This window comes from Lepus europaeus, chromosome 16 (assembly GCF_033115175.1).
Source record: "Lepus europaeus isolate LE1 chromosome 16, mLepTim1.pri, whole genome shotgun sequence".
In the NCBI taxonomy this organism is placed as follows: domain Eukaryota; kingdom Metazoa; phylum Chordata; class Mammalia; order Lagomorpha; family Leporidae; genus Lepus; species Lepus europaeus.
Window position 1 is genome coordinate 5,702,471 of NC_084842.1, and position 26,067 is coordinate 5,728,537.

Here is a 26,067-nt window from a genome sequence, read left to right on the forward strand (position 1 = left end):
CAGCCCACCCACCTTGCGGTATCAAGAACATGAGCTCTGGAACCAGAATTGGAATCCTTTTTTTTTTTTTTTTTTTTTTTGACAGGCAGAGTGGACAGTGAGAGAGAGAGAGAGAGACAGAGAGAAAGGTCTTCTTTTGCCATTGCTTCACCCTCCAATGGCCGCCACGGCCGGCACGCTGTGGCCTGCGCACCATGCTGATCCCAAGGCAGGAGCCAGGTGCTTATCCTAGTCTCCCATGGGGTGCAGGGCCCAAGCACTTGGGCCATCCTCCACTGCACTCCCGGGCCACAGCAGAGAGCTGGACTGGAAGAGGGGCAACCGGGACAGAATCTGGCACCCTGACCAGGACTAGAACCTAGTGTGCTGGCACTGCTAGGAGGAGGATTAGCCTGTTGAGCCACGGAGCCGGCCAGAATTGGAATCCTGATTGGCACTTGCCAGATGTGACAATAGCCACCTCTGAAGTCCTCGGATCACAGGGAAGGCTGCAGGGAGCCTCCGCTATGCAGATACTCCACTAGTGCTCTCTTTGGGGTCCAACAATCCCATGCATCCAAACTTAACACGTGGGGCTAGCATTGTGGTGGAGAGGGTTAAGCTGCTGCTTGCGATGCTGGCATCTCATAGCACAGCTCCAGTTCAAGTCCTGGCTACTCTGCTTCTGATCTAGCTTCCTGCTGATGTGCCCAGGAAGGTGGTAGAAGATGGTCCAAGTACTTAGATCCCCATCACCCATGTGGGAGACCAGTTTGGAGTTCCTGGCTCCTTCCTGGATTTGGCCTTGCTCAGACCTGGCTGATGGAAGCTACCTCTCTCTCTTTCCCATTCTGTCACATAAATCCTTACATTAAAACAAAAGCAGGGGCCGCCTGCAGTGCCGGCATCCCATAAGGGTACCAGTTCGAGTCCTGGCTGTTCCACTTCTGATCCAGCTCTCTGCTATGGCCTGGGAAAGCAGAAGATGGCCCAAGTCCTTGGGCCCCTGCACCCACATGGGAGACCAGGAAAAAGCACCTGGCTCTTGGCTTTGGATTGGTGCAGCTCCAGCCGTTGCAGCCATCTGGGGAATGAACTAGTGGATGGAAGACCTCTCTCTCTCTCTGCCTTGCCTTCTCTCTTTGTGTAACTCTGACTTTCAAGTAAATAAATAAATCTTAAAAAAAAAAAAAAAAAAAAAAAGCAAGTCCTGCGCCATGGCTCACTAGGCTAATCCTCCGCCTGCAGCGCCAGCACTCCGGGTTCGAGTCCCAGTTGGGGCGCGATTGCTCCTCTTCCAGTCCAGCTCTCTGCTGTGGCCTGGGAGTGCAGTGGAGGATGGCCCAAGTGCTTGGACCCTGCACCTGCATGGGAGACCAGGAGAAGCACCTGGCTCCTGCCTTCGGATCAGTGCAGTGCGCCGGCCATTTTGGGGGTGAACCAACAGAAGGAAGACCTTTCTCTCTAACTGTCAAAAAAAAAAAAAAAAAAAAAAAAGCAAAAAACTTACCATGTGGTACCTGACATACACCTGTTATCCAATAGTGGTCCTGTTTCTCTAACACTAGATTCCTTCAATACCACACCCTTGTCATGCATTTCCTCTGGAGCCTACACACACACCCTTCCCAGGGTGTCCGTCACACTCACCAGTCCATTTATTTGCACCTCATGATGCTCCCTTGGGTTATTTAACTTTGTCTCTCATGTTACCTCAAGGTCTGGCAGCGTGCTGGGTGTGAATGACGCTTGGCACATGCTCATTCAGCGGGGCTGGATTTAGCAGGAAGGATCACTTGCTAAGTCTACGGATGAATCCCGCCTTCCTGGAAGTACCTGCTTTTCAGGCGGCTGGCCACATGGCCTTGCGCCTTTCCTGCAGTCACCTTGGGGAATGTGGCACCGAAGAGCACCAAGACAGAGATGGCCTCGGTCGTGACCACAGTCTGGCTGCCTGGGAACTGGAGGGACGCCCACAGCAGCCTGGAGGTTGGAAAACCTGGCAGCCCAGCCCCCTACACTCTACTGGGCTGGGAACATTCACCAAGGTTCCACTGTGGCTGCCTGGCTATTCACATCGCCTGATCCCTAAACCAGCACCTCTCTCTGGGCTTCCCCCGAGCAGAGACCTCCACCCCACCATCCTCCACATTCCTACAGCTCAGTGTTCTTGGGGGTCACTCAAGACCCAGGAAAGCCCTCCCTGAATCTAACTCCTGCCAGCTCCATCAGGTGCAAAAACTGGTCTTGGTTTTGCAGGAGGGGCAGGCCAAGCTTTGCTGGTTTCCTAGAGCGAGTGCCCTCCCAAACCTGAGCACTCAGGACAGTGATCTGCACCCCAGCAGTCTCCTCTCCCCAGCCATTTTTTTTTTTAAGATTTATTTGAGAGGCACAGTTACAAAGAGAAGGGGGAGATGGAGAAAAAGGTCTTCCATCTGCTGGTTCACTCCCCAAATGGCCGCAACAGCTGGAGCTAGGCTGATCTGAAGCCAGAAGCTTGTTCTTGGTCTCCCATACAGGTGCAGGGGCCCAAGGACTTGGACCATCTTCCACTGTTTTCCCAGGCCATCAGCAGGGAGCTGGATCCGAAGCGGAGTAGCTTGGACTCAAACAGGTTCCCAGATGGGAGGCTGGCACCACAGGCGAATGCTTCACCTACTACACCACAGCACTAGCCCCTGTTTCTGGTTTTGTTTTAGGATATATTTGTCTGAAAGGCAGAGTTAGAGACAGAGGGATCTTCTGCCCACTGATTCACTCCCCAGATAGCTGCAAGGATTTTCACTTCCTTGAGGACAAAGACTCAGTACAGCCAGCACCCAGCCAGAATTGATGCTCAAAACAAAAACACAAACACCTTTGGTTGAGGTTGCAATTTGCCTTTGCAGTTAAGAAACCCGTGTCTCCAGCCGAGTTATCTGTGTTCCTGCTATTAGCTTCTGCACATGTGGACCCTGTGAGAGCAGTGATAGCTCGAGTGATCAGCCTCCTGCCACTCATGCGGACACCTGGGTTGAGTCCTGGCTCCCAGCTTCAGCCCCCGCCAGGGAGCCACTGCAGGTGTCTGGGCAGTGAGCCAGCAGATGCGAGCTCTGTCTGCTTCTCTCAAGTAAATAAAAAGTACTGGGGAAGGGGCTGGCGCTGTGGGTTAAAGCCCCAGCCTGCAGCGCCAGCATCCCATATGGGCGCAGGTTCGAGTCCCGGCTGCTCCTCTTCCAATCCAGCTCTCTGCTATGGCCTGGGAAAGCAGTAGAAGATGGCCCAAGTCCTTGGGCCCCTGCACCTGTGTGGGAGACTGGGAAGAAGCTCCTGGCTCCTGGCTTCAGCTCGGCGCAGCTCTGGTCATTGGGGTCATCTGGGGAGTGAACCAGCAGAATGGAAGACCTCTCTCTCTGGCTCTGTAACTCTGTCTTTCAAATAAATTGGAAAAAAAAAAAAAAAAGTACTGGGATGTTCTGGAGGAAACTTTTCCTCAACAGGGAAGACACTTGTAAACAATTTTCTTACTGTGGCCCTGAACCACCAGAGAAGCCACTTTTTTAAGCCCTGTCTCTTGGCTCCCCAGGCTAAGGGGGACATGACCCAAAGGTACAGAGCAGGTGAGCGACCCTGAGGGACATCAGGAGTGAGGGCTCTCACCGGGAAGCGAAGGGGCCGGCCAGACTGGTCCAGCCTCCCTCTTGATCCTGGTTGGAACCAACTGTTTCTTTTGTTTTGGTGGCGGCAGCAGCTGCATCAAAGGCTCAGTTTTCCATCCACACAGGAAGGCTGGGTGCCCGGCAGGCACCAATACGCCAAAGACAGGTCCCTCACGCCCCAGGGGAGGAGGATACGGCTCTGCTGCAGAGAAGGCCAGGGGCCAGGCCTGGATGCGGCCTGGGATGCCCACAACCTGCAGCAGTGGCCCTGGGTTCAAGCCCCGGCTGCACTGCTGAGCCCAGGGAGGCAGCGGTGGGGGTTCAAGTGCTTGGTTTCCTGCCACTCACGTGGGAGAACCGGATTAAATGCCAGGCTTCTGGCTTTGGCTCAGGCAAGCCCTGGCTGCTGCAGGAACTAGAGTGAACCAGTCCATGGGAGCTCTCTACCCTTCTTTTTCTTTTCTCAATAAGATTTATTTACCCATTTGAAAGTCAGAGTTACAGAGAGAGAGGGAGAGCCACAGATAGAAATATCTTCCATCTGCTGGTTCACTCCCCAAACGGCAATAGCCAGTTCTGGGCCAGGCCGAAGCCAGGAATCAGGGAGCTTCATCAGGGTCTCCCACGTGGGTGCAGGGGCCCAAGCACTTGAGCCATCTTCTGCTGCTTTACCTAGGCCACAGAAGAGAGCTGGATCTGAAGTGGTACAGCCAGGACATGAACCATTGCCCATGTGGGATGCCGGCACTGTAGGTGGCAGCTTTAGTGGCTATGCCACAATGCTAGCCCCTCTCTCCCTTTTTTTCTCTCTTTCTTTGTTTAAGATTTATTTATTTGAAAGACAGAGGTAGAGAGAGCTCCCATCCACTGATTTACTCCCTAGATGGACTAGCCCAAAGCCTGGAGCCTGGAGCCAGGAGCTTCATCCATATCACCCAAGTGGGTGCAGGGAATCCAAGGATTTGGGCCATCTTCTGTCGCTTTTCCTAGGCACATTAGCAGGGAGCTGGATGGTTAGTGGAGCAGCCAGGGAGAGCGGGGGCAGGGAAGGGGGACTGGCACTGCCGTATAGCAGGTGAAGCCACTGCCTGCAACACTGGCATCCCATATGGGCACCAGTTCAAGTCCCGGCTGCTTTACTTCTGATCCAACTCCCTGCTAATGGTGCCTGGGAAAGCAGCGGAAGATGGCTCAAGAGGTTGGGCTCCTGCACCCACCTGAGAGATTAAGGTCCTGGCTCCTGTCTTTGGTCTAGCCCTGTCTCGGCCGTTGCAGCCATTTGGGGAGCAAAACAGGGAATGGATGCTCTCTCTCTCTCTCCCTCTCTCTCTCTCCCCATAACTCTGCCTTTCAAATAAACAAAATAAATCTTACAGAAAAAAAGTCAAGCAGTGAGAGCTTTTAATGGTGCCCATATGGGATGCCAGCGTCGCAGGCAGTGGCTTTACCTGCTAAGCCACAACACTGACTTCCATCTACCTTTCAAATAAATAAATAGAAAAGGCTAGGCCAGGAGCTCGGCCAGTGAGTGCCTACTGCTCCCCAAAATGCACAAGCTGAACCCACAGCTTCTAGAGGCCACACCAGGCATTAACCTTGGTCAAGGCCATCCAGCCCCCAGCACAGCCTGCTGTTCCTCAGTAACATTTCCTGCCTGGGATTCAGGGCCCCCAGAAACGACCCTTCCAGCACCACTTGTAAAAGTCATCCCCCCCCACACACACTGCTGCTCTGGCCAGAAGGGGCTCCTTGAGGTCCCAGTCACCTGACCTCTGTAACACTGGGCTCCTGCCTGTTCCCAGGGCCACTCCCTCACAGAGCCTGGCTTCGGCATCACTTCCAGGAAGCTCCTCCTACAGGCTTAGCACACGCACGGCTACTCACTGGGAACCTGTCTCACACGCACTGCCTCTTATGAGACGCAGATCCTGAAAGTCCGCCAGGCAGGCAGCTTGCCTCTTGCCTGTGTCTTCCATGACAGCTCACACACAGGGACCACCCGACAAAGAGCAGGTGCACCTGGACCCAAAACACGGCACACTGGCCAAGGCTTCGGCTCCTCCCTTTGCCTCTGTACAAGAACTGGGCCCCCAGGGGAAGGGGGACTGGGTCACAAGGCCAGGGGCTGATGGCCTCGTGGGAGCAGCTGAGCTCAACCCCTGCCCCACGGGTCACTGACCGGCTTCTCGTGTGGCAGTCTGGTCAGCTGTAAAAGGAAGCTAACAGGTGCTCTACTTACCCACAGAGCCAGCGTGAGAACCAAAGGAGAGGAGAACGTACAGGGAGGGTTCTATACACAGGGCAGCCGGTGTTGGTCACCGCTTGGGGTTGAAAAGAGCTCAGACAGGGCCCGACTCTCGGCCCCTACAGTGAAGGTGGCTTTTATTGCTTCTCGTGGGGGAAGGAAGGGGAGAGGAGCTTCCCCAGGCACCCCCAACCTGAGGAAGGGGAGGGTGCGCCCCCAGAGGGCTGGAAGAGCCAGACATCCTTCAGAAAGGGCTCCCTTGAGGTCCGCGTCCAGGTGCAGGCTGCAGGGTGTGCCAGAGCCACCGCCCTTGGTGCGGCAGCTCCCGCACCGACAGAGGCACACGGAGGTATGTGCTGGTGGTGACAAAGAGGAAGGGAGGCGGGTGCCCTGAGTGAGGGAGCAGAGGGCCGGGGCGGGGGCCAGTCCCACCCGACGCCTGCCCCAGTTCAGTTAACTTTCTTAAGGCCTGGCTGGTGTGACTCTTCGCCCAGAAGGGTCTCAGGGGCCCGGGGCGTTGCTCGCTAGACGGCTGGTCCTTTAAATGTCCATCTCAAACTGTGACTCTTCACCTGGGGAGACAAAGGGCAGGAGACCAGGTAAGCGACCGGCACACGGCCGGACTGACATGTTAGAGGCCAGCCAGAGGCCCCCTCTTTCCTGTCCGTCATTCCTGCAAGCGGAGCAGTGGCCGGGTGTGTGTTGCCGGCAAGAAGAGGGCGCGCAACTAGGCTAGTGATTCTTGGCAACACAGGCCGGGAGCGTGCGTGCTGTCTTTCCCAGTCCCCCACACAAAGAACAGAGAGCAGCTGCCTCCCCGCCCTGCATGGGGAAAACCCAAGTGACAGTCCTGGATTTTCAGTCACTTTTATTGTTTTAGTAAGAGTGAATGGCTACTCAGGGTTTCATGAAAAGCAATCTCATCAAAAAGTATTCCTAAAACATCAACCCCCTCGGAGCCCACAGCCCACATTTCCGGCTTGGAAAATGGTTCCCCTAACCTACTAGGCAAGCATCCAGCTACGCGGGCGGAGGCTGGCCCCACGCAACAGCAGGCATCCTGGTTGATTCAGCTTCTCCCTGCCTCCCCTCCTCTCTCCGCTGCGACATCCCAGTGTTCCATGCTGCACAAGGCCTTCTTCCTCTTGTTCGTGGAATGCCAGGCAGGGCCCAAGTTTCTAGGAGCAAGCTGCCTGCCGCCGCCCCCGGTAGGGAGACGGCTGGCCTTTCTTTCCGGTTGGGCTTAGTGCGAAATCCGGAGGCCCAAGGGCAGGAGCAGCCTGGGCTGCTTCACAGCCAGTTAAGCGGAATGAAAACTGTATAGAACTCTAGGAACTGCAGGGGCGGGGCGGGGCGGGGCACAGGGTACAAGCAGGGGTGAAGGCCAGTCGGCTGCACAGCGCCATGGAGGCAGAAGGTGGGTGGAGGTGCTGCCTTGAGCGTCACGTCCCCCTGCTCTCTGCACCCATCCAAATCCTCCTCCTGCCCCACGGCTCAAAGGCGAGGCAACGGCTGCCTGCCTTGGGACACCGGGTTCCCGGAGATAACCGTGACTCACGTCCAGGGTGACGACTGTGCTGCTGTCAGCAGACCCAGCCTGGCCCGAGGTGGCAGCTGCTTCCTGTCTGGGCGAAGGGTCAGCGGGTCCCAGGCTGACTCCAGGTTGCCCGGACCGAAGCCCTTACACGGCGCCCTGCCTGCTCCCACGCCCGGGCAAGGTACAGAGCGTGCTGCGGGCAAGCTACAGAGCGTGCTGGTCACTCACACCCGTGGCCAGGGCGAGGGGGGGTGACTTCGGGAAGGACCAGCGACCACATGTCACGCCTGTCCCCGCCTTGTCTGCCCCCGGGATCACACCCCGGTAGGAGGCATCCACATGTCTTACTCCGCGGATGCGTGATTTCCCAGGAGCCATCTCCCGCCCCGCGCGTGGCAATGCTTCAGGGACGGCTCCTCACAGGGCACCCGAGGGTGCCAAGTCACATATCCTGAGGTTCTTGGGCCCCTTTCACGGGAGCGAGTTGGCTGCAGCGACAGTGCTACCTCCCCAGCCCCGCCCCACCACTCTGGACTCCGAGGGCGGGCCACAGTCCCCAGCATCTCCCTCCTAGGGACTCGGTCCCCTTCCCCCAAGGGACAGCCTGGCCAAGCCCAGCCACTCACCGCCTGCCCGCTTGTCTTCCGGGCTGTTGCGCAGGTGGCTCTGGCTGGCTTCCGTCGGGGGCTCATCACTGGCAGGGCTGGTGACCCCGGGAATGGTGGGCAGGTCCTTTGGAGGTGTCTGGGCCACAGGTGAGTTCCGGCACTCCATCAGGAATTTCCGGTCGTAGATAATCCTGGTGCCTGGCATGGCAAAGGGAGGTTGGTGAAGCCCCTCGGGGGCCCCCTGCCTGCAGCACAGGCAAGCCACAGTGACTGTGGTTGGCCTTGTAGTTGAGATAAAGGATGCTCATCCTACAATGAGAAGGTCATTCATATTCTTGTCTAATCCCAACTACTCCTAAAGCTGCAGTATGACACTAGCAGTCTCTTTTTTTATTTTTTAAGATTTATTACTTATTTGAAAGAGAGAGAGAATCTTCCAGCTGCTGCTTCACTCCCCAAATGGCTGCAACAGCCAGTTCTGGGACACACTGAAGCCAGGAGCCAGGAACTCCATCCTGGTCTCTCATGTGGGTACAGGGGCCCAAGGACTTGGGCCATTTTCTGCTGCCTCCCCAGGTGCATCAGCAGGGAGCTGGATTGGAAGTGGAGCAGTAGGGACTTGAATGGGCACTCTGATGTGGGATGCCAATGTTGCTAGAGATGGCTTAACCTGCTGTGTCACAACGCCAGCCCCTATAACATTTGCTATCCGTTCCCTTTTCAACAAAGAGCTGGCCTTACGCTCAGAGCCCTCAGCGCAATGCAATCTACTTAGAATTTGAAAACTGTCTGGTGTCATATTTCTCTTTATTAATACCTTCTATTATGGTAAGTGAATCTGGTTTTCTGTATACAGTAGTGGAACCAAGTTTCCTTTTATTTTTATTTTTTCCATTTTGTTTGAGATAGAGAGTGATAGAGAGACAGATGGAGAGATCTTCTATCTGCTGGTTCACCTGCAAGTCAAGGCTGGGCTTGGCTGAGGCCAGGAGCCGGGAAGTCCATCTGGGTCCTCTCAATAGGTGTTGCAAGAACCTAGATGGTCCAAGTCCTTGGGCCCCTGCACCCATGTGGGAGACCTGGAGGAAGCTCCTGGCTCCTGGCTTTGGATCAGTGCAGCTCTGACTGTTGCAGCCAACTGGGGAGTGAACCAGCAGATGGAAGACCTCTCTCTCTCTCCTTCTCTTTCTTTCTCTGCCTCTCCTTCTCTATCTATGTAACTCTGTCTTTCAAATAAATCTTAAAAAAAAAAAAAAGAGGACGCTGGGGATGCCCTTCCTGATCCTTCGCCCCCTCACTTAAGGACAAGGATGAGTGGCATCTCACCGCTGAGATTCATGGCTCAGTGCTCCTCTCCGTAAACCCCCGGAGAGGAGCCGCGCCAGTCAGCCTGTCGCTGCTGGAACAGAGCCGAGCTGCCGAGGAAAGGAGCAGGTTCCTCTGGCCACACAGACCTGGATGCCCACAGTCCACGTTCAGGCAGGCCCCGCTGGGTGGGCCGTCTGGTGAGGCCAGAGGGTGGCGACGGCAGAGTGCGAGCAGAGGAAGGTGGTGTGGCAAACCAGGAAGCAGAGGCGAGGCGGGACCCCAATCCGGCTTTTATAACCTGCCCCCTCCAGAGAACTCCGTCCTGAGGGCACGCCCCCAGAGACCTAAGGACCTCCCCCCCCCGCCCACCTACTAAACTCCACCACCCAGCCCAGCTGCCACCCTCCTAGTGCCACCCATTTCTTTTTTTTTTTTTTAATTAATTAATTAATTAATTTATTTATTTTTTTGACAGGCAGAGTGGACAGTGAGAGAGACAGAGAGAAAGGTCTTCCTTTTGCCGTTGGTTCACCCTCCAATGGCCGCCGCGGTAGCGCGCTGCGGCTGGCGCACCGCGCTGATCCGATGGCAGGAGCCAGGTGCTTCTCCTGGTCTCCCATGGGGTGCAGGACCCAAGGACTTGGGTCATCCTCCACTGCACTCCCTAGCCACAGCAGAGAGCTGGCCTGGAAGAGGGGCAACCGGGACAGGATCGGTGCCCCAACCGGGACTAGAACCCGGTGTGCCGGCGCCGCAAGGCGGAGGATTAGCCTGTTGAGCCACGGCGCCGGCCAGTGCCACCCATTTCTGACTCGGGACCGAACGTCTGCAGGGGCTTGGGAGCCAAATCTCGTTGCAACCACAGCAGGAGTCAACTTCAGTGTCAAAGATGGGAGTGGGCCGAGGAGGACGTGGGATGTCGTAGGGGCAGAGACAGAGACAGACAGCAAAGAGAAGTGTCGCCTGCATTACCCACTCCCACTCTTCCTGCCCCGCTCCGGCCCCTCCCCATCATCATCACCGGGCAGGTGAGAATCCACCGCTGGGTTTCATGAGGTAAGAAGTGGGGTATACAGGAAAGAATCCAGAACCGGGCTGCACTTTGAGGCAGCGGTGTGACCCTGGACAGTACCCCCTGCATCCTCTGCTGGCGGAGAGGGGCTCAGTTTCCTTATCTGTGAAATGGGAGAGATCTTCTCCGCCGGTTCACTCCCCAAATGGTTACAACAGCCAGGGTTGAATGAGGCCGAAGCCAGGAGCCAGGAGCTTCTTCCGGGTCTCCCATGCAGATGCAGGGGCCCAAGGACTTGGGCCATCTTTTTCCAGGTGCATTAGCAGGGAGCTGGATTGGAAATGGGGCAGCTGAGATTGGAACTGGTGCTCATATGGGGTGCTGGCGCTGCATACAGCAGCTTTCCCCGCTACAGCACAGCGCCGGCCCTAAGTACTTGGCTTTTCAATGACTGGCTTATTTCATTTGGCACCATGTCCTCAAGGTTCATCAATTTTGCTGCCTGGGTCACATTTCCTTCCTTTCGGAGGCTGGATAATGTTCGCTGGTAGGGATGGACCACATTTTGTTTGACCTTCCCCTGTCCGTGGACACTTGGGTTGCTTGCACCTGTTGGCTATGGTGAGCTACGTGGCTATGATCGACAGTGCACAGATCTCAAGACTCTGCTTCCAACTCTCAGGGGTACATATCCAAGCAGTGCATACACACACCCCAGTGGTTTTTAAATCATTACTGGTGCTAATAAAACCTACAAACTAAACGTCAGCAGAGGTGGTAGCCAGGACCCCCCCCACCACCACCAACACACACACGGGAGTGTTGCAGCTGGGGGCGGGAGGCTGCGGGCAGTGAACAGTGGTGGGGACTGGGACACAGGAGGAGGGGAAGTGACCACGAAGCCACCTGATGGAGTGGAGGGGCAGTGAGGAGCCGGAGGCGGAGGCCACACGGGGAAGTGCACTTTTGGTGGAAGCCGCCATTGCCTTTTACCGAGTCTGTCTCCCATCACCCACGGGCTCCACCGCGACTTAACTTCACTTAACTGTGACCAACAGTGACCTGCAGACTCCCTAAGCCTCCTGCAGAGGAGGCAAAAACTACACAGCCCTGAGTTGTCAAAAATGCGAACCAGGGACCGGTGTTGGTGGTGCCGAAGGTCAAGCTGCCACATATCAAAGCGCCAGTTCCAGTCCCAGTCCAGCTCCCTGCGAACGCACTGGGGAAAGCAGCAGACGATGGTCCAGTGCCTGGGCCCCTGCCACCCACGTGGGAGACCCAGATGGAGCTCCCGGCTCCTGGAGGTGGTGCCTGGGCCCCTGCCACCCACATGGGAGACCCAGATGGAGCTCCCGGCTCCTGGAGGTGGCCTGAACCAGTCCAGGCTGTTGCTGCCATATGGGGAGTGAACCAGTGAATGGAAGATTTTTCTCTCTGTCACTCTTTTAAATTTATGAATGATTTTTTTTTTTTTAAATGCGAACCTAGGCTGAAGTGGCAGCTGTGTGTGTCTGTGTGCAAAGGTTGCTGGTCAGGCATGGTCCCCCCCACCCCCACCCCTGACCTGCTGCACATGCGTACATCAGAGTCTGTGATGGAGGTGGTGTCACATGGAGGGGGTGTTCCACATGAACTCTGGAACAGAGGGCCTGTTTCCTCACCACCTGTCAGAGACCCCTCTCCATACAGGGAGGGGCCCTAACAAGAAGCAGGTGATTCAGTAATTAGAAGTGGGGCCGACGCTGTGGCATAGCGGGTAAAGCCGCTGCCTGAGGTGCCGGCATCCCATATGGGCACTAGTTCAAGTCCTGGCTGCTCCACTTCCCATCCAGCTCTCTGCTGTGGCCTGGGGAAGTAGTAGAAGATGGCCCAATCCTTGGGCCCCTGCACCCGCGTGGGAAAACCTGGAGGAAGCTCCTGGCTCTTGACTTCAGATCGGCACAGCTCTGGCCATTGCAGCCAACTGGGGGGTGACCCAGCCTCTCCTTCTTTCTGAGTGTAACTCTGAATTTCAAATAAAATATTTGAAAAAAGAATTAGAGGCATCATAGAAAATGGGGTTGGGGCTGTTAGCAGGTAGTCTCACCACCACCTGGCAGAACCAGGGCGGTGCCAGGAAATTAAGTCACCATGGACCTCCAGAAGGGGGTGCCTCAAACCCTGCTCTGCCCTGGGCAGAGAAAACAGACAGTCAAAAACTGGACCCCTGGGGCAGGTGGCCCAGCAGGTCAAGCGGCTACAGTCCCAGTTGCTCCAAGTGCTTGGCCCCTGGCCACCCACATGGGAGATGAGGATGGAGTTCCAGGCTCCTGGCTTCGGCCTGGCCCTGCTCTGGCCACTGTAACCATGTGGGAAATGAACCAGAGGATGGAAAATCTCTTTCTCTCTCCCTCTCTTTGTAACTCTGCCTTTCAAATAAATACAGCTTTTAAAGTAAAACAAAACAAAAAGCGCTAAGTCACATTTACGGTGAAACTCCACAATGCTGACAATAAGGAGAAAAACCCTCAAATCTTCCAGACAGTGTGGGAATACAACAGGTATAGGTACCTATGGGAGGGACTTTAAAAAGTTCAGAGAAGTGGAATTGATAAAGCAATACAAACGCCCCTTACAAGAGACCTAGTTTCTTCACCTATGAAACCAGAGTGTTGTGCTCAGCTCATTCCAACTATTTTTAAAGCACCTCTGATGCGCCATCTATTTTTAGGACCTGCCTGTTGGCAGGTGCCTCTCATGCAAACAGCACGGGGCTGGAGGCAAAGCTGCGGGGCCAGCGCCGGGCTCATCACATAGCCAGTCCCTCGGTTCCGAGCGAGAGCTTCAGTCCTTAGTCAGAGGAGCTGGGTAATAACAAAACTCAGCCTCACCGTGAATGCTAAATACAGGAACGAACAAATGTCAAGAGTCTATCCCAGGGGCTGGCGCTGTGGCGCAGTAGGTTAATCCTCCCCCTGCAGTGCCGGCATCCCATATGGGCGCCGGTTCGAGACCCGGCTGCTCCACTTCCAATCCAGCTCTCTGCTGTGGCCTGGGAAAGCAGTAGAAGATGGCCCAAGTCCTTGGGACACTGCACCCACATGGGAGACCCGGAAGAAGCTCCTGGCTTTGGATCGGCTCAGTGCCGGCCGTTGTGGCCATCTGGGGAGTGAACCAGCAAATGGAAGACCTCTCCCTCTCTCTCTCTCTCTCTCTAACTCTTTCAAATAAATAAATAAATCTTTAAAAAGAATAAAGATTCTATTCTATCCACAAAACTGCTACTAAAAAGACAACCACGCAGCAGAGCACATACAAGTCCAGGAAAAAATAAAATTAGGGGCTGGGCCAGGCCGGGCTGGGAACAGGCAGGCCCTCGGAGGCCGAAATGCACGGATCTGTGCCTTCTCCACGTGTGATGACAGCGACGTCGGCGGGAATGGAATTAAAAGGGAAACTTATTCTGTTGCAAGACTTTGAAATCCACACTTTTTTTTTTCCATGATGCACATTTTCCACAAACTTTGGAAGACCCCTCCCCATATGCATGGTTTTCAGAAGTTTCTACACCAAAATACTCTTCTAATGCCATTGTCCACGAGCTTCTTAGAAGCACGCTGGTGTCGCACAAACGCGTGCTTAGGTCCTCAGGCGAGGCGGACACAGACGCCACCCTGCTCACGGCCCAACACGCAAGGCCTTAGGTCCCCCTCCGACAGGATACCACTGTCTCACCCAATGTGCTGATGAAGAACTGAGGCCTTCAGGGTTCACACCCCCGCTGTCTGACATGAGCCAGGCCGACTGGGCCACCACCCACCCACCCGAGGGGTCTGACATCTGGCAGACTCCCCAGCACCTGTCCAGGACAGCATGTCCCCCGAGGGACGCCTGCTCCTCTACTTCCCTACTGCTGCTGCTGGGTTGCAGCCGGTGTAAACTGAGCCCTGCGTGTCCCTCCCTCGGGCGGCGCCCCCCCCCCCCCCCCCCCCCCCCCCCCCCCCCCCCCGGCAGAGGCATTCTTCCCCTGATGAGGGACTGGGGCAGGGACTTAGCCAGAGTACAAGGATGGAATTCCTAGAACTGCTGTCTGCGTTCCAGGCACAGGAATTTCACAACAGGGTCAGGGGGAGGGGTGAGCACTGTGCTCACTCAGCTCCTGCACAAGCCAGCAGCCTGCAGTAAAATACTCTAGGACTGTTTTAAAAAAAAAAAATCAAGCTCTGTGTCAACCTAGAGGCAAATACTGGGGCGGCCTGGGTCTACCAGGGCGGCCCCTCCTCTCTCCGGTCCTGCCACACACACACACACACACACACACAAAGGCAGACAGGCCACTTGGCAAGCAGGAAGAACACGGCACTAAGCAGCAGCACCTGCTTGGCCCGGGATTCTTCTGTACCCCCAACCCCGTGAACTCTCCACAGAGCCAAGACCCTGATGTTTTTCTCCAGGGCCGGGAGGCTTCCGAAGCCACCTGTTGCCAGCTGGGGACAACCAGGCAGTGAGAGTTGCATTTAGAAACCAAGGCCTGCAAGCTCTCCCTCCTGGCTGGCCCCTCCCTCAGAGGCCCTCATGTGTGAAGGACAGGCCAAGGACAAGGCTTTTACAGGGAACTCCTGATCCTAAAGGGCTGGCCAAGCTCCCTCTCCAACCCCCAGACACGCCAATGTACTCCCACTGGTGAGGGAGAGACCACCCCCGAACTCTGGGGGTCCACTTTCTGAAACACCCACAAAAAGTGCCACCAGCTGTCCCCGTGGGAAAGGGGAGTGCCCTTGCTATGGGCTGAACTGCACCCCCCCTTAAGTCTTCTGTCATGGCCCTGGTCCCCCGACAAGACACAATGTGCCTCTATTTGGAGATAAGGCCTTGAAGGGGACATGTTAAAAAAGGGCCCCCTTTTTTTCTTTTTAAAGTTTGTTTGAAAGGCAGAGTGACAGAGGGAAGGAGAGAGAGAGAGAGAGAATCTTCTATCTGCTGGTTCATGCCTCAGATGGCTGCGATAGCCAGGGCTGGGCCAGGCTGAAGCCAGGAGCCTGGGACTCCATCTGGGTTTCCAACCTGGGTGCAGGGGCCCAGGGCCTCCGGCCATCTTCCTCTGCTGCTTTCCCAGGCGCAGCCACAGGGAGCTGGATCGGAAGTGGGGCAGCCAGGAGTGGAGCCTGCACTCGTGTGAGATGTCCGTGTTTGCAGGCAGTGGCCTGCCTGCTACGCCACAGTGCTGGTCCCTAGGAGGGGACCCAGATCCAACCTGACTGATATCCTCAGGGAAGAGGAGATCTGAACAGACAAACAGAAGACCGTGTGAAAACAGGGAGAAAGTGGCCGCCTACCAGGCAGGGAGGGGCCTCAAAAGGACCCAGTCCTGCTGCACTTTGATCTTGGACCCCAGAACTGAGAACATACATTGGGTAGTTTAAGCACCCGTGTCCGTTATTTTGTTCTGGAAGTCACAGCAGTCTCATGCAGGCCTGTTTCCCCCTTCTTTCTTAAGAGTAGAAGAGAGGGGGCCGGTGCTGTGGCGTAGCAGGTAAAGCTGCTGCCTGCAGTCCCAGCATTCCATATGGGCACCGGTTCGAGACCCGGTTGCTCCACTTCTGATCCAGCTCTCTACTATGGCCTGGGAAAGCAGTAGAAGATGGCCCAGGTCCTTGGGCCCTGCACCTGTGTGGGAGACCCGGAAGAAGCTCCTGGCTCCTGGCTTCGGATCAGTGCAGCTCCGGCCATTGCAGCCATCTGGGGAGTGAACCAGTGGATAGAAGGCCTCTCTCTGCCTCTGCCTAACAAATAAATAAATGAATCTTAAAGAAAAGCTTGGTTCCATCAAGGACATGACTGTCCTTGGGAATGCTGAGTGGGGCGGGGCTGGCGTGGGCTCCCCTGAAGCCCAGCCAGCAGGGGCAGAGGAGGGAGGTACAGCGCAAAGCGGAATGTTGTTTCCACCAAGTTCCAAAACTTGGTGGAAAACAAAACTAAAAGTTTATTTTGGTGCAGAAAATTTTCAGAATCCATTGTAAGCTTCTTTATAATATGCATTTCCACGAACATTTTGAAGATCCCGTATATGCATGGATTTCAGAAAGCTGCTTCTTCCCATCTTCCACGAGCTCTTTGAAGTGCCGTGGTCCTCACTGCCCAGTGGCCCAGCATCCTGGCCATCTGCGTGCAAACTGGCATGGAGCTCTGACCCAGTCCTTTCGGGAAGGTTCTCCTCTATCCGAAGCCCCCAGCTGACTCACACGCCTGCGGTTCCCGTCTGCTTCCGCACCTGCTCCTGGCCCAGCTGGGCGGCTAAGTGTCCTCAAAGGGTTAGTCTCTGTGGGCTGGCCCGTGTCGGGGGCAGCCTGCTAACTCTGCCCGTGGCCGGGTGCTCAGGCAGTCTCTCTTAAGGACTGTTATTCCCCCACCCCCCCCGGTATCTGGGCTGGCCCCAACACTGTGCTCCGACCCATAGACTGCTTAGTAAGCGATGGGATGGGGCTTCCAAGCCCAGGCTTAGGCAACCTTGGAAACTGCCGTGTAAATGCGTTCAGGCTGGATAGGGCTTCTCTGGGGCCCCAGGAACGCCCCTGCTCTGTGGGTGGGGCCACTCAGACCTTCCAGCCCCAGGGGGGCCCAGCTGCTGACTCTCCGCAGACATATGAATCAGCACAGGCAAGATGGGCCAAGAATGCTCAACCAGCCCCAAGAACAGAGAGAAATAAACTCTCGTTTAGGTTCCTGAGTTTGGGGATGGCCTGTGATATGGCAGTAGGTGACAATCCAGCCCATTGCACTAAGTCCCAGGGACTGCGAAGCCCCGACACTCTGGGTCTCCCAGCTGAGCTCGCTCGCTCTCTCTCTCTCGCTCTTTTTAAGATTTATTTTATTTATTTGAAAGGCAGAGATACAGAAAGGCAAGGAGAAAGAGATCTCCCATTCGCTAGCTCAGGTGTTTGCGGCTGTAGTGAAGCTGCTGCCCATAGCTGAGTGCCTGGTTGGAGTCCTAGCTACCTGTACTTGACCCAGCTTCTTCTTTTCTTTTCTTTAAGATTTACTTATTTGAAAGGCAGAGTTACAGAGAGAGAGAGAGGTCTTCCATCCGCTGGTTCACTCTCCAAACAGCCACAACAGCCAGAGCTGGGTCAATCTGAAGCCAGGAGCCAGGAGCTTCTTTCTGGTCTCCCATGTTGGTGCAGGAGCCCAAGGACTTGGGCCATCTTCTACTGCTTTCCCAGGCCATAGCAAAGAGCTGGATGGGAAGTAGAGCAGCCGGGAATCGAACCAGCGCCCATATGGGATGCCAGTGCCACAGGCAAAGGATTAACCTACTGCACCACAGTGCCGGCCCCCCAGCTTCTTGCTAACGCATCCTGGGAGGCAGCAGGTGATGGCTCCAGTAGTTGGGTCCCTGCCACCAGGAGTTCCAGGTCCCTGGATTCAGCCTGACACAGCCTTGGCTGTTATAAGCATCTGGAAGGGAACCAGCAGATGGAAGATCTCTTTCTCTCTGCCTTTCAAATAAAATGAAAGGAAAAAGGGAAGGGGGGCACTGGCATTGTGGTGTAGTGGGTTAAGCCATAGCCTCAACACCAGCATCCCCTATGGGTACTGGTTAGAGACCTGGCTGCTCCACTTCTGATCTAGTGCCTGGCTAATGTGCCTGGGAAAGCAGCAGAGGATGGCCAGCACGTTTGGGCCCTGGCACCCACGTGGGAGACCCGAAGGAGCTCGAGACTCCAGGCTTGGGCCTGGCATAACCTTGGCCATTGCGGCCATTTGGGGAGTGAACCAGCAAGTGGAAGATCTCTCTCTCTGTCTCTCTCTCTCTGCCTATCTCTCTCTCCTCCCTCCTCAATAACACTGAGAAAAGTAACCTCAGTAGTACCTGCCATTTTCAATACTAGGATAAACGTCGTATCAGTAACACTGGGAGAAAAGGGACAAACTCAGATCCACACCTATCACCTGCAACTGAAAGGACAGGAAAGAAATGTCCAACATTCTCGCTCGGTCAACTGAGACCCAGGCCCGAGAGCAGAGAAACCAGGAGCTTCAGCGACGCTGCCCCCACCCCAGCGTACTTCCCAGCTCGTCCCCTCCTGACGCAGGTGTGGGAAGGAGCCACAGGTGAGTCAGACCACTGTGAAGGCACTTCCCGGGAGGCCCAGGCAACTGGCACGTAAACAAACACGCGGACTCAGTCATCGGGGATCAGAGAGGGAGAGCGCTGGCAGTGGCGCCGGTGTTGAGACCAGAAAGCAACATGGTGCGCGTTGTCTGCTTAAACACCCAAGAATTCATGTCCGAAATAAGCATCTCTCTCGGGAAACAATCACCTGCGGCAGTAATCAATTTTCTTATTTTTGCTTTTAAGATTTATTTACTTATTTGCAGAGTTACAATGAGAGAGAGAGAGAGAGAGGTCTTCCATCACTGGTTCACTCTCCAAACGGCCACAACAGCCAGAGCTGGGCTGATTCAAAACCAGGAGCCAGGAGCTTCTTCCAGGTCTCCCACATGGGTGCAGAGGCCCAAGGACGTGGGCCATCTTCCACTGCTTTCCCAGGCCACAGCAGAGAGCTGGATGGGAAGTGGAGCAGCCAGGATTAGAACTGCTGCCACAGGCAGAGCTTAGCCTGCTACGCCACGGCGCCGGCCCCTAGCTATGCCCTCTTGACTATTCTAGAACCAGGTCAAGTGAAGTCCACAGGAGAAAACGCTTCACTCCTCCCGGTCCTACTGCACCACAGTGCCGGCCCCTGTAACTCTTTCAGATAAATAAAATAAATCTTAATTTAAAAAAAAATTAGCAAAGTGTACAATGTGATGGGCTGACATCACATTGTGACATGATTACTATGATCATCATGTGTGTGTGTGTGTTGAGGGCTTTGGACAAACCACCGGGAGCTAGCGGAAATGCAAAATGTTCCAGCATTGTGTAGTAGCCTGCACCAGTTCTAGTCCTAGGTGCTCCAATTCTGATCCAGCTCCCTGCTAACGCTCCTGGGAAAGCAGCGGAAGATGGCCTCCGTGCTTGGACCCCTGCACCCTAATGGGAGATCCAGATGGAGCTCCTGGCTCCTGGCTTCAGCCTGGCCCAGCCCTGGATGTTGTGGTCATTTAGGGAGTGAACCAGTAGATGAAACATCTGCCAGTCTGCCTTTCAAAATAAATCTCTAAAATAAAGAAATGCGGTCCCCAGTCATGGGGAGAGGGGGTTTGAGGATTTTGCTAAAATCTATTCTCTTAGCTAATTCCCAGGAAACCATACAATATCATTAACCATCGTCACCACACCATAACTTACACCCACAGAACTGGTTCGTCTTCTAACTGCAAGCTTGCACCCTTCTGCCAACATCTGGACCTCCCAGCCCCCAGCCCAGCACCCACCGTTCTACTCCCTTGATGCTTACGCTTTTATCTGGGGAGTCTCCATCTTCCTGACAAGCAACCCAAGCCTTCAAGGTCAAACTGTCTTTCAAGTCCAGACACAGCAAATCCTTCAAAATAAGATTGGCTTCTTGTCTGGTTTGATTGGTCTATGATGCATATTATGTGATGAAATATCGCACTGAACCCCATAAAATGTATAAGGATTACATACTAATCAAAAACATGTTAAGAATCCAGCTTTACTAGCAGTGGGTTAAGCCACTGCTTGCAGTGCCTTCATCCCAGACCTGAGTGTCAGTTTGAGTCCCGACTCCTCTTCTTTAGATCCAGCTCCCACTCAATGCACCTGCAAAGGCAGTGGAGGATGACCCAAGTGCTTGGGGCCCTGCACCCACGTGGGAGACCAGGATGGAGTTCAGGGCTCCTGTCTTCAGCCTGGCCCAGGCCTGGCTGTTATATCCACTTGGGGAGTGAACCAACACATGGAAGATCCTGCTCTTCTTCTCTCTTGTACTATCAGTCTTTCAAACAAATAAATAAATAAAAAAAAGTTTGTGGATTGCTTCTTGGCGTTTTCGCTAAGATTAAGTGCAAAAAATGTTTGTGGGGGCCAGCATGGTGCCACAGTAGGTTAATCTTCCACCTGCAGCACCGGCATCCCATACGGGCACCAGTTCTAGTCCTGGCTGCTCCTCTTCCAATCTAGCTCTCTGTTAAGTCCTGGGAAAGCAGGAGAAGATGGCCCATGGCCTTGGGCCCCTGCACGCATGTGGGAGACCCAGAAGAAGCTCCTGGCTCCTGACTTCAGATCAGCATAGCTCCGGCCATTGCGGCCATCTGGGGATTGAACCAGAGGAGGAAGACCCCTCTCTCCCTCTCTCTCTGCCTCTGTCTGTCTTTCAAATAAATAAATAAATAAATAAATCTTTTTTAAAAAGAAGTGGAGCATCCGGGACTCCAACCAGTGCCCAGATGGGATGCTGGCACTGCAGACACCATGACACCACGGTGCAGGAATTTTTTTTTTTTTATTTATTATTTTTTTGACAGGCAGAGTGGACAGAGAGAAAGGTCTTCCTTTGCCGTTGGTTCACCCTCCAATGGCCACCGCGGCTGGCACGCTGCGGCCAGCGCACCGCGCTGATCCAAAGCCAGGACTCAGATGCTTCTCCTCGTCTCCCATGCGGGTGCAGGGCCCAAGCACTTGGGCCATCCTCCACTGCACTCCTGGGCCACAGCCGAGAGCTGGACTGGAAGAGGAGCAACCGGGACAGAATCCAGCGCCCCGACTAGGACTAGAACCTGGGGGTGCTGGTGCCACAGGTGGAGGATTAGTCTGTTGAGCCATGGCGCCGGCCTTTTTTTTTTTTTTTTTAAGACTTATTTATTTATTTGAGAAGTGTATTTACACACAGAGGGAGAGACAGAAAGGTCTTCCATCCTCTGCTTCACTCCCCAAATGGCCACAGCGGCTGGCACCTTGCCAATCCAAAGCCAGGAGCCAGGAGCTTCTTCCGGGTCTCCCACGTTGGTGCAGGGGTCCAAGTTTTCCCAGGCCATAAGCAGAGAGCTTTGGAAGACAGCAGCTGGGACACGAACTGGTGCCATATGGGATGCCAGCACCATGTGGGAGGCTTAGCCTACTACACATAGTGCCGGCTCCAGTCAAAATCTTTAATGAGGACCCGGGTGCCCCTCAAAGGGGAGCTCAGCTCAGGACCCAGTCCAGCTTTCTCACTGCCTTACCATCCTTAATGATGTGCCCTCTGTGTGGCTGAGGTCTCAGGACACGGCAGTGCCCTGGTGGTGGTGCCCAGCCACCTCTCTCTCTCCCCAGCACCGTCTGTTCCAAAGCCAGACTCGAGAGTTGCTCCAAAGAAAGCTTTGTGGGCACAGGCCTTGTTTGTCTAACCAAACAGGGTGCCATTACCACCTGCCGCCCTACCTGCTCACCTCAGATTCACCTTTATCCAGGTACAGGGCTGAGGGAGGACTATCACCCAAGCAACCCCGGTAAGGCTTTGGGCTCAAACACGCCACATGAAGCTGGGAATTTCGATTCTGATGGGGAAGGGACAGAAGAAATTCTCTGACTCATTCAAAGGTTCTGCTGTTCTTTGTCAACATTCTTAGTCACTTGAAAGGCAAAAGACAGAGGAAAAGGTTCCCCCAACCACTGGCTCAGTCCCTAAATGCCCACCCACCACAGACAGAGCTGCGCCAGGCTGAAGCCAGGAGCCAGGAACCAGGAACCAGGAACTTAATTCAGGCCTCCCATGTGCATGGCAGGGAGCCAGCCCCTCGATCTATTACCTGCTGCTTCCCAGGGTGCCCCACAGCAGGAAGCTAGAATGGAGAGTAGGGTGAGGACGAGAACCCAGGGATGGCTTAAACTAACTGCTGCTTCCTTCCTCCAGGGACAAACATGGTGGACACTCGCTGCAGCAGCCACTGTAACAGCTGCTCACCGGAGCCGACAGGTAAGCGGCAGGTGAGGTAGCCAGGCACCCATGAAGACACTCCACCGAGAGCCTGGCTCACCCAGGGGCTAGTGTTGGGACACAGTGGCTTAAGCCCGCAACGCCGGCATCTCCTATCAGAACGCCAGTTTCAGCCCCAGCTGCTCTGCTTCCGATTCAGCTTCCTGCTAATGAGCCTGGGAAAAGAGCGGATGATCGGCTCAAGTGTGGCGTCCATGCATCCGCATGGGAGACCTGGACGGGTTTCCAGGCTCTTGGCTTTGGCCTGGCCCAGTTCAGGTTAATTCGGGCATTCTGGGAGTGAACTAGCAGGTGGAAGACCTTTCTCTCTGTCACTCTGCCTTTCAAATAAAAGGAAAAAAAAATTATGTGTGTGTGTGTGTGTGTGTATAGCAAGCCTGGCTCTCTAGCCTGATGCCAAGTTCAACCTCAAGATTTACCTGGAGAAAACCATCACTTTTCTACGAGTCCCCAGGGATGTGAAGCGGGGAGGGGAGTTGCCCATACTCCACTAACCCTGAGCATGCAGGGTGTAGTGTGTGGGCCAGTGACTGGGGGCTGCTTAAAAATGCAGAACCCCAGGCCACCCCAGACCTACCGAGCCTGCAGCCGCACAGAGACGAGGACCCCAGGAAATCCCACCACACTGAGGACTGAGAACCAGCACCTTGAGGTCCGGCTTCTCCACCCTGGCAAAGGTGCCCGGGTGCAGTGCATTCTGGAGGGAAATTCCACAGCTTGGCTGACGGAGGCAGACCAGGCTCGCCAACATGGCAGAGGCCGGCCTGGTCTCCCCAGGCTACGGACTAGCAGCTGTGCCTGCCCCACAGATAAGAAGGAATGGCTTAAGGCTCCTGCTAGCTGACTCCCAGGTGGCCTCAAAGCCTATGGCACACTCCCAGGCAGAAGCTCCCTTGCCCTCTCTCCTTGCAAAGGCAGAGGGATTCGCTGCGCTCACCCCCGCCCCCACTTTTCAGTGCAAAGTTGAGCCCCGAGTGGGAGTGCCCAGCGAACAGCAATCTTGGCTAGTTTCCCCTCTGACCCACCCGATCCAGCCACAAAGAGGACAGAAAAGGGCTTGCCGCAGCTGGGAAGCCATGTGGCCGCGGACAGCAGACCCGCGCCATGGGGCACCGCGCACGGAGCAGAGAGGCGCGGATGGCCACGCACACCCAGGAGCCTCAGCTTTTGCAACAGCCGAGGCCCTGGGCTCTGGCCGCGCTCGCTGGTGGTGGGACAGCTGCTCAGAAAAGCCAGGCTGCGCGCCCCCGCCTCCGGGCCGGGGCCACAGGCTGCGCCCTGTGCGCCGCCAGGGTCCACGGCGCTCGGGCCCGGGTCGGGACGCAGCGTGGAAGGCGAGCGGGGCGGCCGGGGGCGCGGCCCGCGCGGGGGTGGGCGGGGAGTGGCGAGCCGCGCCGAGACCCAGCGTTTCATCATGCAAACGGGCGGGGAGGTTTCATCAGCGCCGCGCGCCGGGGCTCCGGAGCGGACAGGGAATGCCTCGCGCCGGGGAGGAGCCCAGGGCTGGCCCCCAGCCGTGCGGGCGCAGCTTCCTCTTCCTCCTCGGCTCCCAGGGAGGTCACACGGCGCCCCCTCCTTCTCCCTGGCAGAGGAACGTGAGGTTCTGCACGGGCCTGGCCGCGGCGCCCGGGACCTCCAAGGCGCGGACACAGGCCCACGTGCCCGGGAGACGCGGCGCCGCGGGGGAGCGCCGTCCCCCCCAAACCCGCCAGAGGGTGCCTCGGGAAGCAGAGGGCCGCGGGTTCCAAAGGAGAGCGCCCCTCCCATCCCACTTGAAACTCCAGGCCAAGCCAGGCCTCCCCTCGGTCCGCGGGCCACTTGACCCCACCCCATCCCAGCTCAGACCTGCCCTGGACTCCCACAGGGGGCAGCACCCCGCAGCATGTGGCAGTCCTGCGGGCGTGTGCGTGCGTGTCCGCTCGCCGAGGGCACACTCAGCGGGCTCTCCCGCAAAGTGGAAACCGACCAGGCGCTGCACCACGCACCCAGGGCCAGGCAAGGCGCGCTGCCTCCTCCGCGACCCCTCGCAGACTCCCTGAAAGTCCCCTAACCGTGCTTTAGCAGCGGCGCCCGGGGGCCCAGACACCCTGTCCAAGGCGTTGGCTCCCGATCCCGCCCGCTCGGGCCTGGCCGGATCGTCCTGGCCCCCCACGCCAGACCCCCGGCGCCCCCAGCCCTCACTTACCTCCCGGGGTGGTGCTGAAGAGCGTGCCGCCGGGGGTGGTGCTGTAGTCCCCGGGCGGGAGCTGCACGCCGTCGGCGAGCACCACCCGGCGAGTGGTGGGGATGGCCCGGCTCGGGGTCTGGCTGCAGCTGCTGCCCCCAGACATGGTCTCCCGCGCACTGCCCCGCAACCCTCCCGCCTCCCTCACAAGTCTCCTGCCTAGCTCCGCCCCAGGCCGCCCCTTCCGCCGCCTCGGGTACGCGCCCCTGGGATTTGTAGTCCGCGCAGCACCGCCCCACCCAACCCCGGCCGCCGCCCGCTGCACGTGGGTGCCCCGCCACCCTGGGGTTCCGCCGTGGTCACGCGTCCTCCCGCGCGCTGGTCTCCAGGGGGCAGAGACGAGGCGGCGCTGCGAGAGGGACCCCGGTGGGCCTGGCACCCTTGGAGACGGCCTGGTTTCCACTTTAGGGCTTCGTGCGTATGCGAGGGACCCCCCTGCCCCCCGCCCCAGCCTCCCCTCTTCCGTGCCCGCTTTCCGCAGATGAGAAAGTTGGCGTCGTTTGTGCACCCGTGCCGACGTGGTAGGTGCCGGGGCAGCGGCCAACCGTGCACCACTTTTTCCCATGACCTTGTACTTTGGGTACTGCTGTGAAAAGCCACGGTTGCGTCTGTCTTCCCCGTGAGGCCTCTTTAAGTCTGTGGGCTCAGCACTGCAAGGCCCTGTTTGCTGTGTTCCTTCCAGCGCTTATAGCTAGAGGTCAAAAAAAAAAAAAAAAAAAAAAAAGATTGGGAGGGGAGCAGATCCGGTCCCATCTTGCCGTGCCTGGCCAGTACACAGGGCGGAAAGAGAACTCCTTGTTTGTTTGCTTTTATTTACTTATTTGAGAAGTAGAAAGAGAGAGAGAAAGAGAAAGGGAGAGAGATCTTCCATCTGCTGCTTCACTCCCCGAAGGGCCAGAACAGCCAGGAGCCAGGAGCCCCATCTTGGACTCCCATGCCCGTGGTAGGGGCCTAAGTACTGGGGGCCATCTTCCTCTGCCCTCCCAAGCACGCTGGCAGGGAGCTAGACTCCTAATGGAGCAGCCAGGACTCGAACCCGAGGCCCGACATGGGACACGGGATGCTGGTGTCACAGGCAGCAGCCTAGCCCAGTGAGGGCCCCACGAGACTGCATTTATGGTTTTTACATCAGTGGAATGCTCTTATCATTTTCGGCCAGCGGAATTTCTCTGAGTAGCCAAAGGGGCACACAGACCCAGTTCTTCTCGTATGAAATGCTTTTGAGGATACTGAATAATATCAACAGAAAATTCAGGATGGCCTTGAGCCGGCGCCAGCACGCCTGCATGTTCATGGTTCATCCCAACACAGCCCCGCTGAGCTGATCCAGCCTGGGAATGGAGTGCCAAGAGGGGGGTTCCCCAGGAGCAGCTGTCTGGGGCAGGAGGAATTCGAGCCACAAGAGGAGATGGTTCCAGATTCACTGAGTCATGACTATGGTTCAGGCTCACTTCTCCAGCCTATGGAGTGACTCAGGAAGACGGTGGGACAGGAGCAGCCTGGGGTATGTGTGTGTGTGTGTGTGTGTGTGAAAGATGTATTTGTTTACTTGAAAGGCAGAGTTACAGAGAGGCAGAGGCAGAGAGAGAGAGAGAGGTGTCTTCCATCTGCTGGTTCACTCCCTAAATGGTCACAATAGCCAGAGCTGGGCT

General features: G+C 56.1%; 1 protein-coding gene across 1 annotated transcript; it reads right to left on the reverse strand.

Moving 5' to 3' along the window:
• Positions 1-5,972: 5,972 nt before the first annotated feature.
• EIF4EBP1 (eukaryotic translation initiation factor 4E binding protein 1) lies at positions 5,973-24,556 on the reverse strand. The gene is made up of 3 exons (XM_062213388.1): positions 24,377-24,556; positions 8,026-8,205; positions 5,973-6,434 (listed from the first exon to the last, which is right to left on the reverse strand). The coding sequence occupies exons 1-3, from the start codon at positions 24,519-24,521 to the stop codon at positions 6,403-6,405; spliced, it is 357 nt and encodes a 118-aa protein (XP_062069372.1). The 5' UTR covers positions 24,522-24,556; the 3' UTR covers positions 5,973-6,402.
• Between the last annotated feature and the right edge of the window lie 1,511 nt (positions 24,557-26,067).

Coding starts and splice junctions, on each gene's coding strand:
- EIF4EBP1 (XM_062213388.1), bottom strand. CDS start 24,521: ATGTCTGGGGGCAGCAGCTGCAGCCAGACCCCGAGCCGGGCCATCCCC. Junction 8,206..24,376: donor CTTCAGCACCACCCCGGGAG/GTAAGTGAGGGC, acceptor TTGCCATGCCAG/GCACCAGGATTATCTACGAC. Junction 6,435..8,025: donor GGAAGACAAGCGGGCAGGCG/GTGAGTGGCTGG, acceptor TTGTCTCCCCAG/GTGAAGAGTCACAGTTTGAG.